At 43.4% G+C, this 20,369-nt stretch overlaps 3 protein-coding genes and 1 pseudogene across 4 annotated transcripts in view; all 4 read right to left on the bottom strand.

Annotated features, from left to right (window-relative positions):
• LOC141381800 (uncharacterized) overlaps nucleotides 1-20,369 on the bottom strand; it is an 887,475-nt gene that overhangs the window by 457,797 nt on the left and 409,309 nt on the right. The window lies entirely within an intron of this gene.
• The window catches only part of LOC137491443 (uncharacterized), a 180,319-nt gene that overhangs the window by 111,387 nt on the left and 48,563 nt on the right, over nucleotides 1-20,369 (bottom strand). The gene's annotated exons all lie outside the window — the stretch shown is intronic.
• On the bottom strand, nucleotides 766-12,533 carry LOC137491128 (NLR family CARD domain-containing protein 3-like). The gene is made up of 6 exons (XM_087250619.2): nucleotides 12,077-12,533; nucleotides 10,664-11,523; nucleotides 10,345-10,518; nucleotides 10,040-10,213; nucleotides 8,959-9,903; nucleotides 766-5,882 (listed from the first exon to the last, which is right to left on the bottom strand). The coding sequence occupies exons 3-5, from the start codon at nucleotides 10,512-10,514 to the stop codon at nucleotides 9,726-9,728; spliced, it is 522 nt and encodes a 173-aa protein (XP_087106745.1). The 5' UTR covers nucleotides 10,515-10,518; nucleotides 10,664-11,523; nucleotides 12,077-12,533; the 3' UTR covers nucleotides 766-5,882; nucleotides 8,959-9,725.
• Nucleotides 14,971-18,735, bottom strand: LOC147845119 (NLR family CARD domain-containing protein 3-like; annotated as a pseudogene). Its single transcript, XR_015482294.2, has 4 exons — nucleotides 18,613-18,735; nucleotides 18,413-18,467; nucleotides 17,324-17,519; nucleotides 14,971-17,228 (listed from the first exon to the last, which is right to left on the bottom strand). The product of XR_015482294.2 is annotated as an NLR family CARD domain-containing protein 3-like (transcript).

Raw genomic sequence — 20,369 nt, 5'->3', positions numbered from 1 at the left:
ACCTTTAGTCTGGTAATGTAAATGCACCTTACATATTTGAGTGAGTACCCTCACATGATATCATGATTATAATCTAAATACCTTTGATTTTAAGTGATTGTTTTTAAATACCTTATTATGTATTTCAATTCCAAAAATCATTAATAGAATTTCACCAATAAACATTTTCTTTAAAGAAGCAAAAGTATTTTCCAATACAGTTATTTCTCTTTTTCCTTTCTACGTCTTTTCCATCCATTTTCTTTTCTTTCACTACTGTGAACATAAAATATCAACAACAGGAGGCGTAATTTTTGTGATTCTTTGCTTTATTTTTTCCTCTCTTTATTTTGTTAACATTTATACATATATCAAGCTTAAATAATTAACATCAAGTCAATTTAATTGGCTGGTCTTAAAACCACTTTGTGTGAATTCAGCTGGGGCAGCAAATATGCAAACCAAATTACCTTTTTTTGGACAGAAAATATGAAATTACTTACTGAGAAAATGCCGGACGGCTCTGTGGAACTGGTCACTGCCGTAGTGTATGTGAGGACGGGGGCAGAAACTTGAAGGTCCTGTGTCTGTACAAACAAGCAGTGGTAGTCACAGCTCTCTTAGTTTACAGTTTGTTTTTTAACCTTTTATGTCCTGTTGATTTTAATTTATTTGCAGAGCATTCTGCTAACTACAATGCACAATCAAAAAAACTCGTTAATATTGCTGATAGGTTAATTAAACAAATACACAACATCTCTGGAAATTTTGGACTCGGGAAGCATATTGTAGCAGTAACTTTTATTTTTCCATCTTTGCACAATCGAGTAAAGTCACAAACAAAGTCATCAACCCGACTTTATCAAAATGAAGCTTTAGGGTTGATTATCATGATATGTCTGTTGTTATCGGGAGACGTTCATCCCTGCCCTGGTCCTCACTACGCTAAACCAGAGAATTTTTCGGATTTTATATCAAATCCCATATCCTCCCAATGGCATGCTGAGGGTCCAAGAGCGCTGCAGTTTGGTTACGTGCCGGGGTTTGGTGACGGTGTTTTGCCCGTGTGTAATCTGGAGATGGGTGTGGAGGTGGTGGAGGCCCGGCGGCTGGGCACTGCCGGCATGGATCGACGTTATGGATATTCCAGCCATCAGGAGTCCGTGTCTGATCCAGCTATCCTACAGGTACGCACTTTGGGTGGCGGTTCGTTACAATCTGGCTATGCTCATCACACTAACCTGCGTCGTTCTGTCTCGATGGATGCTTGTGGGGGGAGTGTCGCGGAGTGGGAGACGGGGTCGCCGGTGACTAAAGCTGAGGTCCCACTGCGACGGCGTGTCCGGGTGGAATCGTTGGACGCGGGCCTGGGTTCCGGATCGACAAGTGGAAGTGTTGGGGACTTTTGGAAAAGTTTGCGCATCTCAATGCCACTGTGGAATAAAGGGAACTCTGTGCCAAATGAGTTACCAAATAGTTTTACTTCTGTAAACGCTGGTTTAGTTATTCCACAAGTGTTTACAAAGCCTATGCAACATGTCAAAACGAGAACTATTAATCCAGCCATTCAAAAAAATAAGAAAAAAGGTTTTTTCAGACAGTTAATCATTCAAGAATAATTTGGGATCCTAAAGTAAAGCCAAGAGGTCTCTTAGGTGGTCATTTGAACGTACGAAGTATCATTTCAAAAAGTGATGAAATTCATCATCTTTTACTAGATTCTAACTTAGATTTTTTATGCTTATCTGAAACATGGCTTCATAAAAACTCACCGTCTGCAGCATTAGAAGTGCCTGGTTTTAAAATATTTAGAAAAGACAGAGTTGGTTCAAAGGGAGGTGGAGTTATGATTTATGTGAAATCTGGTATCCAGTGTAATGAAATTGTTTGGCCAAATGACACAGATCTGGAATGTATTGGTCTGAATCTTATACTATCGCCACAAATGTCTTTCACACTAATGGTAATTTATCGTCCTCCATCTTCAAATGTTAGTTTTTATGAAAACCTAAAACAAGTATTAAAACAGTGTAATTTTAGTAAAGAAGTCATTATTATGGGAGATTTTAATATTAATTGGGATGATAAAATAGTTAGAAAGCATCTCAAACAAATAACTGATCATTTTGATCTTCAGCAAATGATTAATGGGCCTACAAGATTAACCAATTCTACAAGATCACAAATGGATTTAATTTTTAGTAACAGAGCAGACAGAATTTTAAAAACATTTAATATGTTAACAGGCATATCTGATCACAATTTAATTTTAGTCGCCAGAAAATTATCTAGTAAGAGATTAAATTCTTTTGTTAGGAAACATGATTCTTATGGTGTTCCAAAACATAAACTAGATGATTTTAGAAGGGCCGTCCTTCAGATTGAATGGGATGAATTACTAACTGGAACTGATCAGGATGAGGATAGTCAAATTTTCACAAAAAAACTTGAAAGAACAATGACAGATTTTAGCTGTACTTTAAAGCCTAAAAACAAAAAACATACAGTCCCCTGGATGAACTCTGATATTTTAAAAATAATAAAAAAGCGGGATCTTGCTTTAAAAATTGCACATCGATCAAAGCTGACTCATGATAGACAACATTTCACTATGTTACGAAACAAGGTGGTAAAGTGTATGAGAAAAGCAAAGGCAGATTTTTTCCTGAGAATAATTAAAGAAGCAAGAGGTAACTCCAAATTAATATGGAACCAATTGAACTACTTAAAAGGAGATAAAAGAAAAGATAGGTCATCAATTGAATTAATGGTAAATGGGGAAATGATTAATAAGCCAGCTGATATAGCTGAAGTATTTAATAATTATTTTGTGGACTCTGTAGTTTCAATCACACAGTGTTTTTCTCCCAATTATTCAGAAGTTCATCAAGTAAATACAGTAGAACAAGCTTTTTCTCTAGGGTTAGTTTCCGAATCAGACGTCAACAGAGCAATTACATCTCTTAAATCATCCAGAGCAAAAGATATATTTGGGATGGATGTGATACTTTTAAAAAACATTAGTGAGTCTTTAGTAAAGCCGATCACCAAAATTATTAATCTGTCCATTTCTCAGGGGATGTTCCCCAGTGCTTGGAAATCATCTGTCATTGTGCCTATATTTAAAAGTGGCGATCCACACTCTTCAAGTAATTACAGACCTATCAGTATTTTACCTATAGTTTCAAAGATTGCAGAAAAACTGATAGCCACACAAATTACAAATTACTTAAATAATAGTTCTTTTGCTTTACATCCATTGCAGTTTGGCTTCAGAGCGAACTACTCAAGTGAGATGGCAAATTGCTACTTTACTGAAAAAGTAAAGTCTTTATTAGATAAGGGGGGTATCGTTGGGGCTGTGTTTCTTGATTTTAGGAAGGCTTTTGATACTGTAAATCATAGAATTCTCATGTCCAAATTAGTTGGTTTTAACTTCTCACCACAAACTTTAAAATGGATAGAATCTTACTTGTCTGGTCGCACACAGTGTGTTAATATACAAAATTACAAATCTGCCCCTCTAGGCATATCCACAGGTGTTCCACAAGGATCTATTTTGGGCCCTTTACTTTTTACTTTATATATCAATGATCTCCCATCTATGTGTCCTAACAATAACATACAAATGTATGCGGATGACACTGTTATATTTATTCATGGTAGTAGTGTGTTACAAGTTGCAGACAGACTCACAGAATCACTGGTACATCTTTCAGCCTGGTTAGATCAATGCTGTTTACAGTTGAACATCTCTAAAACCGTGTGTATGTTTTTTTCTAAGAATGGTAGGCTAAGTGTAGTACCAGATGTATTTGTATCAGGGGAAAGATTACAAGTTGTATCTGAGTACAAGTACCTTGGAGTTTTAATAGATTCAAAACTATCATTTCAGTCTCCGGTTAAAAATGTTTGTAACCGGGTCAAATTCAGTTTAGCAAATTTTAGATTTATTCATGATCAGATGTCATGTGAGGCTGCTCTAATCTATTATCACTCCATGATCATTTCTCACATCACTTATTGTTTAACCACTTGGTCCCAAGCCAGCATCACTACTCTGAAGCCACTTAAATCTTTATACAAACAATCCATAAAAACCCTTGATAAGAAATCAGTTCAATATCACCATTGTTTAATATTAAAGAAATACAACCTGCTTAGTTGGGAAAATTTAATTACATATGTACATATCTGTTTAATGTTTAAGACTCTACATAACCCGACTTCACCATTAAATCAGTTTATAAATATTAGAACAACTGCTCACCGAACTACTAGAGGAGGTGACAGAGGAGACTGCATTATTCCTCTCAAAAAAAGCAAATTCAGTCAATCTGTATTTTCAGTGAGAGCTGCTAGGGAATGGAACTCCATCCCACCCACAATTAGAAGATCATGCACTTTTCGTTCTTTTCAGTCTCATGTTAGAAATTGGTTATTGACAAATCAGCATTGTCAGCATTAGTACTGTATTCTTGACACATTTGTACTGTTGTCTTTGGCTTTTTGTCCTCTGCTCCCATCAGTCTGTTCTTTTTTTTCTTTTTTTCTTTTCTTTACTTTTTTAACTGTATTTCTTATGAAAGTGTATTTAATGTTTAATGTTGTGCTTCTATTTTAGGTGTGACTTTTTAACATTCTGTAAAGGGTCTACGGATGAAAAATAGCCATTCTTGGCTAATTCTGGCACATTTTACAGTAATGTTTATTAATGTGCATTGACCCTGTAAACAAATAAACTAAACTAAACTAAAATTACAGGCACGAGTCACTGACCGAAAAATGCCTCCGGGTCCCCGACCCTCTAATCGATATCAACGCAACCAGCAGAGCTGTCTTCAGGGACAGAAAGATACTGAGTCGAGGATCGAAGGGATCTGACGCGGCTTGTGTAGCGAGGGCGAGATCCTAAGAGGGCATGAGAGGGGGCGGGGTGGATTAATTTGCTTAACGCCCCTGAGGAACCGGATGATGAGGTTATGCATTCCCACGGTGCTGCCAGCCACCGTGTTATGAGAGCGGAGATGGCAGCCACGTAACCTTGAGAGTGGAGGGCGACAGCCAGCTTTCCAACTTCTCTCGGCGTAAAGAAAGCACAACGCTGATCTGGCAAATTACGGGGGTCTTCTCAGCGAGAGACACACCATTCAGTGAATAGACTCCACGTCAGGGCATAGGCGCGCTCGGGGAGGGGGCTCTAGCCCGAGTGACGGTATTAGCCACCGCAATCGGAGGTTACCTAAGTCTTCCTCGCGTCTAAAAATCTCCAAAGATCGGCGAGGGTGCCAGGTGGTGCCCTGTCCCTGAGAGAGTAGGTGCTCTCTCGAAGGGACTGCCAGGGGAGGGCTATCGCGAGGGAGAGCTCTGACATCCAGGTCCGGTTGAGCCAGAGGGGCGCAACCAGCAACCTATTCCTCGTCCTCCCTGACCTTGCACAGTAACTGCGCGAGCAGGCTCACTGGGGGAAACGCGTATTTGCGCGTGCCCCGAGGCCAGCTGTAAGCCAGTGCATCCGTGCCGAGAGCACTCGGTCAGGGAAAGAACAACTGGCAATGAGCGATCTCGGGGGAAGCAACAGATCGATCTGGGCTTCCCCGAATCACGCCCATATCAGCTGAACAGACTCGGGGTGGAGTCTCTATTCTCCAGGACGCAAGGCTGCCGTGAGAGTGCATCGGCTGCACGGTTGAGCTTGCCTGAATATGAATGGCGTGCAGCGATTTCAGCCGCGGATGACTCCAGAGGAGCAGACGGCGGGCGAGCTGAGACATGCGGCGAGAGCGCATACCCCCTATACGGCTGATATACGCCACCGCCGCCGTACTGTCCGTCCTGTCCAGCACGTGTTGCCGCTCCAGGACCGGAAAAAAACGGTGGAGAGCGAGGAACACTGCCAACAGCTCCAGGCGATATGCCAATGCAACTGGGTACCTTTCCACAGGTCCGCAGCCGCATGCCCGAAACGCACAGCCCCCCAGCCCGTGTTGGAAGCGTCTGCTGAAACGACATCAAGACTGGACGCCTGTCCTAGAGACACCCAGGCCTGTAGGAACGAGGGGTCGCTCCAAGGGCTGAGGGCGCGGCGACACAGCGCAGTAACAGAGACTCGGTGTGCGCGCGCGTGCCATGCGCGTCTGGGGACTCGATCGTGATCAGCCAGTACTGAAGTGGTCTCATATAGAATAATCCGAGCGGCATGAAGCGGCTGCGGATGCCATATGCCCCAGGAGCCTCTGAAATAGTTTCAGTGGGACCACTATTTTACTGTCGAGCTCTCTCAGACAGTACAGCATCAGCTGAGCGCGCTCTCCGCAGAGGCGCGCTGCCATGGTGACCGAGTCCAACTCCAGCCCGAGAGAAGAGATCCTCTGCACGGGGGCAAGTTTGCTCTTTTCTCGGTTGACCTGAAACCCCCACAGGTGGAAGTGCCAGAGCACTTTGTCTCTGTGCATAATCAATTGCTCCAAGAGAGGGCAAAAATCAGCCAGTCGTAAAGAAATCGAGTATGCAGATGCCCGCGAGCCGAAGGGGCGCTGAGGCACCCTCCGCGGGCTTGGTGAGGACCCACGGAGACAGAGAGAGCCCGAAGGGGAGGGCTTTGTATTGCCAAGCTCGACCTTCAAACGCAAACCGCAGAAACTGACGGTGGCGAGGAAGAGTGGAGACATAGAAATACGCGTCCATCAGGTCTAATGCTGCAGACCAACCCAGAGGACGAACGCACCGGAGGATGCGCTTCTGCGTGAGCATTCTGAATGGCAGCTTGTGCATGCAGCGGTTCAAAACGCGCAGATCTAGGATTGGCCGTGACCCACCGCTCTTTTTTGGCACGATGAAGTGTGGGCTGTAAAACCCGCTCTCCATCTCGGCTGGAGGGAGCGGCTCGATTGCATCCTTCGCCAGGAGGACAGCAATCTCCTCTCGCAAGACAGGGGCGGACAGGGGGCTGACCCTGGTAAATACACACCCGCGACATGGGGGGCCATTTCGCGAACTGAATCGCATAGCCGAGTCTGATTGTGCGTATGAGCCCCCGCGAAGAGCTGGCCCGCGCTAACCAGGCAGGCAGAGCTCCCGCTAATGGACTCATCGCTACAATCGCTGACGTACCAGCAGTGGGGCAGCGCAGAGTGGGTGTGCTGATCCGGGAAGCTCGCGGGTCCCACGGAAAAGCTGGAGGTGTGATATTTCCTCTCACTCCGAACCCGAGCTCCGGAGGGGAGGCTCGAGGGGTGGGAGAAAGGAGACCGTCCTCCCAGCGCTCGTGAGCCACTGGCGAAACGCACCGAATCTGCAAGCTAGAAAGCATAGCGTCCCAGACTGGCAGATTTCAGGCTGTCACATCTGGGGAAGTGAAAAGTGCCCTTTCATAATGTTTTCATGGCAGTAAAAAGTGCCGTTGGAAATGGGGCCCCGCCCTCCAGCGGGGAAAGAGCAAGTTCCCTCTTCTCCAGATGGCCTGTCCCAGGGACGCTTCGCGGTCCGTTGCCAGACTTAGCGGCGTTCTGGGCAGGGGGGCTGCCTGCTTCCGAGGTGCCCGACGCGCTCGCTTCGCCAGAGGCGTGTGCGGGGGCGGAGCAGCTCTCGTAGGCGGGCGCCTTCGGCGAGGAGCAGGTATGAATGGCACGGCGGGCGGAGCGGGCTACGGACCACCGATAAGACATCACCCACCAACTGCTCTCTCACCGCCTTGAATTCCTGGGTGAATTCACAGACGGTGTCGCCGAACATGGCTTGGGATATGGGAAAGTCAAGAAAGCGGACTTTGTCGACTTCGCGCATATCAGCCAGGGGTGGCGCTCCTGGATCACTAATGTGGACATCGTCCTCCCCAACGCACACGCAGCGGACTCAGTAGTCCGAAGAGCTAAGTCGGCGGCGGTGCGAAGCTCGTAAGCCTGGGTTGGACCCACCCTCGTGCAGCTCGGCCAGCGCCTGCGCTAGGTAGCGCTGGTAGGTGGCTATCGCATGCAAGGCGGAAGCAGCCTGGCCCGCAGCTATGTAAGCTCTAGCTCCGAGGGAGGTAGATAACTTACAGGCTTTGGATGGGAGACGAGGTGGACCCCGCCAAGAAGAGGCGCCGCGCAGATTTACCGCCATCGCGCACTCAACCTGAGGAATCACCACATACCCCCTGGCTGTTCCACCGTCAAGAGTGGTTAGGTTGGAGGGACACGCAGCACGAGCAGAAAAAAGTGCTTTACAAGACCGCGTGAGCCTACTGTGCACCTCCGGGAAGAAGGGAACGCCCCTCTAGTCGGTCCGGCCGCGGAGCTGGGGGATAAACCATCTCCAACCCACGGCCGAAGCAGCCCGGGAAAGCACGGCTAACATGTCCATTTCAGGATCCGTAGTGACAGCGCTCACCAGCCCGAAGGGGGCGAGCGGGTCTGGATATCATCGGACAATGAAAGCCCACCCTCCGACGCCGCGGTGGACGTCTGGTCTCCGGTGTCATCGGGCGTAAGGGCTACCATCTGTTAGACGGATCGCTTCCCCCGCCCGAAGCTTGGATGGAGCGCTTAGAGGAGCGGGAGGTCCGCGGGCCCGTGGGCGACGGATTATCTCTCGCTGAAACCCTCAGATCTGCCCGAGTGCCCGCTGCAGAGCAGGGGACAACTGGGGTGGTTCGCCCTTTTGCAAAGGCTAGCCGCGATCTTTACTGCGCAACAGTCATGGCATCGCAATGACGACATGAACTGCCCGCGAGCAGCGCATTAACATGCTGGACCCCCCAGACATGCAACGCAGTGCTCGTGCCCATCATCCGAGGACAGGAAACCACCGCATCCAGAAACGCACAGTCGGAGCGCCGTCCTGAAAAGGACGTGCTGCACGACTGTGTTGCTCTTTCTGTGAAGTTTGCAACTTTATACGCACCGCTCTGGAGGACCGGACCCAAAGAACGCCAGGCAAGGGAGAAACCCAGCTCGACCGTCTGCCGCTGCGTGTACACACTCTGGACCGGGAGAATGCTCTCGTTCGCTCAGAATCGCTGGTCACAGCAGGAGGAACCCTCATCGACTCGATCAGAAAGTCTCTGAAGCGAAAAGGATAGCGTCTGCTGGCGCCAGGTGAGCTTATATACTCAGTTGATTGCTTATGCCGCTCACCTGCGCAGGCTTGCGCTGCCAATTCATTCCTAATTGGCCCGTTCAATACTCTTTCAGACGAGTAGCTTCTGAACCGAACCTCCCAATGTGTGGATTTTACAATCAAATCCACTTATAGTGCTGGAGTTCCCCCCGAAGGGGAACAGAATAATTTCACATAATTGTGCAGTAAATATTCTAGTCTACAAGACTGCTTACTCTAAAGTCTTCTTCAGGCACATTCAGTCTGGTTTATGGATCTTATTTCAGCTACATTTGTTTCTCTAAAACCTACTAACCACACATAATATTTATTTCTAAAACACCAGCATGTACATCAATATTTCTCACATATTATTGTAGCTCAGTTTGTGCTGAACACAAATGAAACACATGTTGGCCAGTTCTGTGTAATAAGCAGCTGGAATAAGCACAGATGTCAGGGCATGTCAAAACATCTCAGGGGCCAAAATCACCTCAGACCCCTGAGGGTTAACTACAGGTATAGTATGAGCAGTGTGAAACACAATCACTGATAAACCAGAATTCCTGTTATCTGGGGTTTAGTATCACCCAGGGTTAACATGTTCAAGCATGAAGAGCTCTAATATGAAACTGTCTGACTGTAGTTATTGTAGAGTGGAGAATCATTTACCTCAGTGTCTCCAGTTTACAGTGTTGACTCTTCAGTCCATCAGAGAGAAGCTTCACTCCTGAATCCTGCAGGTCATTGATACTCAGGTCCAGCTCTCTCAGCACACAGTTTGAGGATTGTAGAGCTGAAGACAAACTCTCACAGCACTGAACAGTGAGATTACACATGACCAATCTGAGAAAGAAGAACACACATTACTAAAAACACACTGTTAATGTGATCTGCCTGATGTAACAAAACAAAAATTTATTCAATCAATCAATCAATCAATCAATCAATCAATCAATCAAGCAGGCGTTTAAACTCAGACCTCAGTGTATCCAGTTTACAGTGTTGACTCTTCAGTCCATCAGAGAGCTTCTTCATTCCTGAATCCTGCAGGTCATCGTTACTCAGGTCCAGCTCTCTCAGCACACAGTTTGAGGATTGTAGAGCTGAAGACAAACTCTCACAGCACTGAACAGTGAGATTACACATGACCAATCTGAGAAAGAAGAACACACATTACTAAAAACCACACTGTTAATGTGATCTGTCTGATGTAACAAAACAAAAAAAAAAAATCAATCAATCAATCAAATAATCAATCAATCAATCAGGTGTTTAAACTCAAACCTCAGTGTGTCCAGTTTACAGTGTTGACTCTTCAGTCCATCAGAGAGCTTCTTCACTCCTGAATCCTGCAGGTCATTGTTACTCAGGTCCAGCTCTCTCAGCACACAGTTTGAGGATTGTAGAACTGAAGATAAACTCTCACAAGAATCGGCAGTGAGTTTACATGTCATCAATCTGAGAAAGAGCACACATTATTAAAAACACACTGTTAATGTGATCTGTCTGATGTAACAAAACAAAAAATCAAAAAATCAATCAATCAATCAATCAATCAATCAATCAATCAATCAATCAATCAATCAGGTGTTTAAACTCAGACCTCAGTGTGTCCAGTTTACAGTGTTGACTCTTCAGTCCCTCAGAGAGCTTCTTCACTCCTGAATCCTGCAGGTCATTGTTACTCAGGTCCAGCTCTCTCAGCACACAGTTTGAGGATTGTAGAGCTGAAGACAAACTCTTACAGGACCGAACAGTAAGTTTACAGAACTGTAGCCTGTGTAGAGGACAAACACAATATGTATGTGTTAATCTGGAGTGTTTGATAGTCTGAAGCACATCTGACTGTAGTGACTGGTTTAACTTCACTAGTTAGTGAGCACATCTGCTGATTTTAGCTTTAAATAGTATTAATGTCGATAAAACACAAATGGCTTCCTTCAGATGTTCCAATAGCACAACTCTTTATTAAACACCTAACACTGCAAAACAGGATTTTTTAAAATTGTTTTATTTATTATTATTTTAATGAACAAACTAATGACAATAATCTTCTGTAGCATCTTTAAAAGTTACATCTTAAAGCAATTTTCAGACTAAAGTGAAACAGATGCATATGGGACAGAAATGTAGAAGATAAATAAATATATTCATTGTTGTTTGCTGCTTGTGTGTTTTTGTTTCTAAAGATTCCTCCATGTCAGTGATCAGGACTGTCTGCTCTGTAATCTTGCCTGCAGCTTCTCAGCCTTATCCAGCCATGTCCACCATTTCAGTTGTCTTTAGTACAGCAGTTTCAATCTTCTCCAGTACATCAGACACAGTTTCTACGCTAACAGTATGTTGTAGCGAGGACATAAACAAGGATGTCAACAACGGGAAATGCTGTTTGGCACTGCTAACAATTAAGCCAAAAATGCATATTTATCCATCAAACCGCTGTAAACACACATAATATCAGGGCTGAAGTGGGACTTCTTTTCAGCCCTGGAGTTTCAAGCCTTAGACCGGCCCACCTCAGTTCACGACTGACTATGTTAAAATAAGGACAATTTACAAGTCAGTTTCTAATTACACTATCACGTCTTTTTTTTTGAGAAAACAGCTGCATTAGAACTTCAAATGTTCAACAACCCTAACAGTATTATGTCTTAACAATAAAAATGAAGAAAAAAAATAAATAAATATTCAGACGAGGATCAAACCCGTGTCCGCAGTGTCATAAACTAACGTGCTAACCACTGTACCACAAAAGCTGTGCTGTTAAAGGTGGCCCGTCTGAATTATATCATCATTAACCAGGCTGCGAGAAAATAGATAAAAAGAGCAGAGCTGCGGTAAAATAATGACTGTGGTCAAGTAAAAAAAAATAATTAATTTAAAAAGTGTGACTGCTGAGAGCAACAGATTCTGGAGCTAGGGACACCGGCCCTCGCGGCCAAAAAACGGACCGGCCCACCGGGAATTCTCCCGGTCCTCCCGATTAGCCAATCCGGGCCTGGACAATATTCAGCACCGCTGCAGTGTCTCTCTATGCAGACGCTTTCTCTGCATTCTACATCTCAGATAACTAACACTCTAAAGATATGAGAATGTTTCATATGACTCACACACGCTTATTCTGAATATATGTGACAGACTCTTGTCAGATGATATTTTAGAGAGCAGGCGTGAGCTTCAGCCCTGTTCTCTGTGTCATTTTCTGTCTGATTCAGGCTCACACTGATACGGCTAACAGCTACTCTGACTGATAGGATTTACACAGCGCAAAAGTGCATGCTTGTAGAGCCGTGACACTTTTCCTGGTGACGTGGAGCCGATCTGCAAATCACAGCACAATACGTTAGCTGACCAATCAGAGCCTCTTGAGGACGGGCCTTTCAGAGGAACTAGGACATATGACATTGTTCTTCATGTTAGATGAGTAGCTGTATGTAGTCAAAGTCAGATATATGAAAAATAAGCTGATTTTCTACAAATGAAGCATGAGCACACATCGCATTGCATTCTATCAACACAACCAAGCCTTAAAAACACACTCTAGACCCCCCTTTAAGGACATCCAGGCAGTCTAGAGGTGTTTGAAACCTCCAGAAATGTGGGCTCGCATCATCATGGAGGGTTTCACCAGCTCCACTATAGCTCTGTGCTCCTGCTGTTTATCCTGATCAACTCAACTCAATTTATTTCTAGAGCACTTTCAACCAACCACAATGGCTACCAAAGTGCTGTACATAAAACACAGAAAACAAGCAAGCATACAAGAAACCAAATACATCAACTCACAACACACGAGTAAAAGCTGAAAAAAATAAGTGTTTCAGTGACCTCTGAAAAGACTCGAGAGTTGGAGAAGTTCTTAAGGAGAGTGGAAGATCGAGCCAGAGTCTTGAAGCTGCTACTGAAAAAGCTCTATCACCTCCACACATCACGAGTGGTCGTGGAACTTGCAAATAGAGTCGATCCTTAGTGTGAAGAGATCTCACAGGTTGGTGTATATTAATTACCACAGAAATATACTCAGGGGCCATGGAGGGATTTACAGAGGGATTTAAACTGGATCGACAGCCAGTGTAGAGAAACCAGTACAGGTGTAATGTGCCTTTTCTGTGCCTGTTAAAAGCCTGGCAGCTGAGTTCTCCAATCTCTCATATCAGCCAAACAATTTAACAAAGCCTGAAGGGAGGATTGATTTGAGAGTCATCAGCATATAGATGGTAATTTATGCCCTGCTTTTCAAAACAATTCCCAACGGAAATAAGTAAAGGGAAAACAAAACTGGACCCAATATCGAGCCCTGCAGTACCCCACACATTAATTGAATGACAGAAGAACAAGAGTTGCCCAAACTGACTGATGTAGTTCTATACTTCAGATATGAAGAGAACCAGTCCAAGGCTAGACCCTGGATACCAGCGTGTTCTCTAAGCTGATCAATGAGGATGTCATGATCCACTGTATCAAAAGCAGCAGTGAGATCCAATATTAGAAGAAGAACAGGGCTACCTGAACCAACCTCCAGCAAGACATCATTTAAAACCCACTATAGAGCGGACTCTGTGATATGACCAACTCTAAACTGACTGAAATTTATCAAAAACGTTATTATTAAACATGAAATCATTCAGCTGTACAGACACAATCCTCTCTAAAACCTTTGAGATAAAAGCCCTGATCCACAGGATCTGCCCTGGTTTACTGTCCAGTAGTCCCTGCCTTGGCAATCTTCCCCATGTCTTTTTATGACAGCTAAACACCATTAGCTATTGACCTACATGGTAGGAAAAACAACTGGTGTGTAAGTCAATGGTTACAGGATTCAGCTTTCTTCAAATTATCTTCTTTTATGTTCAACAGGAAAAAAACAAAGTTTTAGAATGGTTTATAACCATGAAGAGTGGGTAAGTATTAGTAAATTCACTTTTTGGGTAAACTATCACTTACACAACCACTGCCAAAACCTGAATCTGAATGGTTTTTAAAAAACACTAAAACATTACATAATGAACAATTATTAATGTATTTTGCAGTTTAGTTGATATCAATATTGTGCATGTTCATTAACATGATGTCATGTCATTTCTTATTTTCATACGCTTATCCATGGCCGGGTCGCAGGGGCAGCAGTCTTAGGAGAGAACCCTAGACTTTCCTCTCCCCAAACACTTGCACCAGCTCCTCCGGGTGGATCCTGAGGCGTTCCCAGGCCAGCCGAGAGACATAGTCCCTCCAGCGTGTCCTGGGTCTTCGCCGAAGCCTCCTCCCGGTGGGACAGATGCCCGAGCCAACTCAGCTGACTTCTGCTGTTCAGTGTTTGAACTGTCAGCAGTGAAAAGTAAACCACACTGAACTGAACTAAACTGAAATTCAACACAAAACTGAACTGACACTGTTTCAATTTACTATGATCTTCTACGTGAACCTGCTTTGACGTAATCTACATTGTAAAAGTGCTATAGAAATAAAGATGAATTGAATTGTCGATGTGGAGGTGCAGTGGCTCTACTCTGAGCTCCTCCCATATGGCAGAGCTCCAGACCCTGGCTGTTTCTCAATATGCGTTCTTCAGCGGTCTTGTATCCTCGTGTTCTCGTGCAACGTCATCATCAGCTGCCTAAGTTCAGTTCCAATACTCAAGACCGCAGGTACGGAGGACGCGTGAAACTTCCCGGATGTGTTCTTGATATCGAGGACGCACCGACGCAGACTTCAGCAGCGAGCTCGCTCTGGAAGTCCCAGAAGTCATTGCGACTGGAGGTGGGAAGCCCAGCATTTTATTTAGATTTATTATTAAAGTTCAGAGATATTACTTATTTACCTCAGGAGTTTCCCTAAATGAAACGGTGAAAGTAAACATTAACATGAACATCTTAATAAAGGAATAAACACATTAAGGGTGTTTGTTTGATGAAATTCGTATTAAAATTTGTTTTATTTATATTGTGCAGAGTATATTTATAATGTTTTTATGCAAAGTATATATTTTGAAGAGGGGGGAAACAATAAATCGTTGTATGAGTGCTGTAATGTTTAAATAATTTCCATTTAAAACGCGTGAAGGTCAAATGACCATCAGGAAGAACGCAGCATCCCATTTCTCAAAGGACGCGTTCTCTGCCCTCGCGGTCTCCTGAGTTCGTCCTTCCGAGGACACCTGGCAAGACCGCACTCTACAAGAACACAAGTCCATTCTCTGCGTTCTTGGAATTGAGAAACAGCCCCTGTCTATAAGGGTGCGCCCTGCAACCCTGCGAAGCAAACTCATTTTGGCTGCTTGTATCCAAAATCTTGTCCTTTCGGTCATGACCTAAAGCTCATGACCATTAACATAATATACTGTATTATTTAAATTCAGGAAATGTCTACTTTTTAGATGAAGAAAAAAAGGACAATGACTTACAGAGCTCTTTTGGAGGTTTTGATGACTGCCGATGGTCTGATGAGACACTCGTCTGATCTCTGGAATTTCTGAAGCTCAAACTCCTCCAGCTCCTCCTCTGAGGTCAACAACACAAAGACCAGAGCAGACCACTGGGCAGGTGAAAGGCGAGCAGATGACAGACTTCCACGACTGAGGTGAGACTGAATCTCTTTCAGCAGAGTTTGGTCGTTCAGTTCATTCAGACAGTAGAACAGATTGATGGATCTCTCTGGAGACAGATTCCCTTCAAGTTTCTGCTTGATGTAGGCAATTATTTCCTTTTTGCTCTGGTCTCTGTCATCCTGCTGTGTCAACAGGCCTCGTAAGAGTTGTCGATTGGACTGGAGTGACAGACCGAGAAGGAAGCGAAGGTAAAGGTCCAGATGTCCATTCTCACTTTCCAGAGCCTTGTCCACTGCTGTCTTCAGCAAATCAATCATGGACTCATCTCTGCTTTTTACTGCTTGTTTCTTGTCTCTGTCTAGAGTCAGATGTTGATAAAGGGCTGCAATGAACTCCTGAATGCTCAAGTGAAGAAAGCAGTACATGGTACCAAGAATGATTCCCGTTTCCTCCTTAAAGATCTGGGTACACATGCCTGAGTACACCGATGCCTTATAGACGTCAATGCCACAGTCTGTCAGATCGCTCTCATAGAAGATCACATTGTTTCTTTCCAGCTGCTAGAAGGCCAGTTTCCCCAGTGAAAGGATGAGCTTTGGATCCCAGGTGACATCTGCTGTGTTTTCTCCATCATACTTTCTTCTGCTCTGCTGGATCTGAAAGCGGAGAAAGTGTGTGTACATCTGTGTCAGAGTCTTGGGAGATTCCTGCAGTGTTTCAGCATGAGCCCTGTGTTTCAGTTTCAGTATGTTCTGGAGAACAGTGGCTGAAATCCAGCAGAAGACTGGGATGTGGCACATAATAAAGAGACTCTTTGACTGTTTAATGTGATCAATGATTTCTCTGGCCTGATTCTGATCTGTGAGTCTCTTTCTGAAGTACTCCTCCTTTTGGGCATCATTGAATCCTCGTATCTCTGTCAGCCGGTCGATACAGTCAGCAGGAATCTTACTGGCAGCTGCTGGTCTGCTGGTGATCCAGATGAGAGCAGAAGGAAGCAGATTTCCCTTGATGAGGTTCGTCAGGAGAACATCCAGAGAGACTGCTGAAGATACATCACGACACGTCTCATTACCAGCAAAGTTCAGAGGAAGACGACATTCATCCAATCCATCAAGGATGAACAGGTCTTTGAATCGTGTGCTTCTTGTAAGGTTCAGTCCTTTAGTCTCTGGGAAAAACTGAGTTATGAGGTCTTTTAAACTTTGTCTTTCTTTCTCTTTTAAGTTCATCTCTCTGAATGGAAGAGGAAATATGAAGCTGATGTCTTGATTTTCTTTCCCTTCAGCCCAATCCAGAACAAACTTTTGCACAGAGACCGATTTCCCGATGCCAGCAACTCCTTTTGTCAGGACAGTTCTGATCTGCTCATCTTGTTCAGCTGCTTCAAACAAATGTTTGCATTCAACCTGTATCTCTAGTGACTGATGACGTCTGGAAGCAGCTTCAATCTGTCTGATCTCATGTTCAGTGTTGACCTGTTCACTCGCACCCTGAGTGATATAGAGATCTGTGTAGATGGTATTCAGAAGTGTGGAGTCTCCTTGCTGAGCAATTCCTTCAAACACACTTTGATATTTCTTCTTCAGGCTACATTTAAGCTGATTAATGAAGGACAGCTCACCTAAACACAGGAGCAAAGAAACAGAGAGATTTAGTCTTGACTTTTCCAGCTATATTAGTAAGTGTCAGTCTGACTGATGGTCATGAGTCTCTTACCCTGGAGAGTATCAGCAGCTTGATCTTGCTTCATCTCTCTCAGGAAGAAGAGAGTGAGATCAAGAGCTGCTTCTGTGATAATGCTTCTGTTCTCAATAAACTCCTTTACAAACTCTTGTCTGTTTTTGTCTTGTAAGATTTTCCTAAAGTTTTCCAGTTGATTCTTCAGAAATCTGATCATTTTGCTCTCAAGATTCTATGAGTGAAGAAAAGAGAAGATCAATGTTTAAATAAAACATTCGTTAACATACAGTTGTACGTCCACAAACTACTCAATAAAGACAAAAAGACATTATAATATGAGTCTGTTGAACGCTTGATTCTGATAAACTTTGTAAGGTGTTGTTATTTTCAGATAAACACACAGCTAAAGCAGATTTGGCATGTTTTGAGCACATGTCAGTTCCATATCTCTACACTGAATGATTCCAGTAACTTCACAGTCAAACATCACATCAAAACACACAGAAAGCTTTGGATTTGTAAGAAACTAGTTTCACACACAGGAGAAGTTTGAGGACAAAAACCTGACAAATGTCTGGAACACAACATGGTGGCTTTAGCTGTGGGATCATCAGCATCCCAGCAAACATATCTCAATTATTACATTTATATTTAAAAGAAGTCTAATAGATGTTTAACAACAGCCCAAAACTAGACTAGTCATCAGATATGCAGCAGTGCGAATCTGTCTGATCTGTGTGTTTGATGACTAGTCTAGTTCTGGACTATAGTTAGATGTTTAGTAGATTTTTAGGTGTATCAGCTTAAATTTAGCCTTTTTTGGTCTGGCTATCATTGTTTAGACATCGAATAAAAATTGCAGAATAATCCACTCTGGTCTGTTGAATTATTAGAAAATAATACATAATAAATGTGTAACGTGTGTGAACTATTTGCGAATAATTCAATGAACTGCAGTCAATTATTCCTCACTTAACAAATACTTTTTAATTCTTAACATCTTTAATTACATGAAAAATACCAGTTACAAATGAAATGTGTTGCTGAAGCAGGAACTCTTTTCCAGTAAACATTTTCTGTGTTATATTTACAGTTTAAATATGAATCAAAATGAGCTTTTCCTACCTGGAAGATCCACTGGAGATTGTCTGAATAAGAAACTAAATCGGCCACTAGGTGTCTGTAAATGAGTTAAAGTCATTGAGTCATTTGATTCATTCACACTACTAATTCATTCAGAAGTGATTCTCTTTACTGGATTGTTGGTTCACAATAATATGCCTGAAACAATCCATGTGTGATCAATAATGTAAAACACAATATACCTTCTGGCAGATGATGGTGTTTTCTCTCCGAGGTCTGATGGTTTATCTTTAGACCGGTCACTCTTCAGAGACACAGAGCTGGACACACGTAATCCTGATCTCACACTGAACACACAAACACACCAGAGGAATAAACTGCAGGACAAACTTCATTCTCCTTAGTACACCTTGTATTAAGACTGACAGATGAGACAATTATTGGGAAAAAACACATTTCACCCAACACCAAACTAGCACAAAGTAACTCTTAGCTCAAGGTCAGGCTGATCAGGGGCCTCATGTATCAACGCCGCGTACGCACAAAAACTTTGCGTACGCCAGGTTTCACGCTCACAATCGCTCACGTTTGGATTTACTAACAATGAACTGAACGTGGGAATGTGCGCAGGTTCACGGCAGCTTTCTGGCAGGCGTACGCACATTTTTTGTGCGTGTCTGTTTTATTTCCATTGGCGACTCCTAGAGGCAGTTGTGTAAAATTCTTCTCTACAAAGTGTCTGATCCTTGCAATGGCAGCTGTATGAGACGGGTTCATATAGTAGGTATGTAAGATTTCCATACCATACAGTTGACCAGCTAAACATTAAAGCACAATTTGCAGCGGTCGCCTGTTTTCCCAATGTAATCTGAGCTATCTACTGCACGCACATTGCTATAAAGACACTATCTGAAGATGAATTTGCATGCGTGAATCAGAAACATTTCCATTCAATAAATGTGCAAATAAAATATGATGCACAAACTTATTAATGATTCCTACTTGTCTTTCTCGTGATAAATAGTGGGCAAAATCTGATATGTAGCGGGGGAAAAAAGAAGAAAGAATTCATCAGACGCTGGATTCGTACCGAGATTGTGCTCGACCGTGTCAGTGCATGATCATATGCTTCTTATGAGGTGCGCCACTGACACTGCTAAGGGTACTGCAACATTTTACAGATATAAATGTAGGGACCCCTAAAATATTCTCAGATTATAATATGTTTTTTTGTTTATTTCTAACTGTGTGTAAGTAGTTAATCCAGCAACATTTGATTTTGTATTTTTATGACACAACATATTCATAGAGAGCACTATTTTGCTGGTCAGTTACTGTTCCTTTAAGATGACATCATAACGTAAGCTGCGTGAGAGAGCGAGAGAAAAAAAAAGAGAGAAGCCTCGTGAGAAGCAGCTGCAGATCGTCCTATGTGTTTTCATAGTTGGGAGACGATATATTGGTAATTTTAAGTCTTCAAAGTGAAAGTAAAAGTGACTGGGACTCAGCTCGTTTTATTTGCTTTTCTCTCTGTGGAGTTTTCGCTTTGCGATCGTCGTGTATCACACGAGTGTATGCTCTCAGCTGAGGACACCATGCTCGTAGCATAGCCGCTAACGCTAATGACATTTACCTGAGTGAACAGTGACTGTGCTGATTGAGTTGGTGGTGATGCTGCTCTGAACTGGACAGACCTGTTTCAGCGCTGGACGTGGAATTATCGCGTGGGACAGCGGTAAATCGGAACTTTGTGCAGGAGGGATTTCATTATATGTTTGGCTTTCATCGGATGGACGTAAGTGACATCATCATTGCATTTTGAGAGATCGTTCTGAAACAATACAACTGTGAATGTGCACCAACGAACTGGGCCCCAACGTTAAAGTATGCATACTAATGTTTTTTTGACTGAGTGACTTTGTGACTGTTATGACTGTGACTGATTTATAATAAGTTTGTGAACTAGACTGAGATCATTTAAATTGTAAAGATTTGGAGG

The sequence above is a fragment of the Danio rerio genome, chromosome 4 (genome assembly GCF_052040795.2).
Source record: "Danio rerio strain M-AB ecotype USA chromosome 4, GRCz13ab, whole genome shotgun sequence".
NCBI classification, from domain to species: domain Eukaryota; kingdom Metazoa; phylum Chordata; class Actinopteri; order Cypriniformes; family Danionidae; genus Danio; species Danio rerio.
The sequence above is the reverse complement of the archived record's forward strand: the minus strand, read 5'-3'. Positions and strand labels throughout refer to the sequence as shown.

Bases quoted from the DNA above. Each gene is read 5' to 3' on its own strand.
- LOC137491128 (XM_087250619.2), bottom strand. From the start codon at position 10,514: ATGACATGTAAACTCACTGCCGATTCTTGTGAGAGTTTATCTTCAGTT. The intron at 10,214-10,344 runs GTTTGAGTTTAA...CTTCTTTCTCAG, and splicing joins TGTAAACTGGACACACTGAG to ATTGGTCATGTGTAATCTCA. The intron at 9,904-10,039 runs GTCTGAGTTTAA...CTTCTTTCTCAG, and splicing joins TGTAAACTGGATACACTGAG to ATTGGTCATGTGTAATCTCA.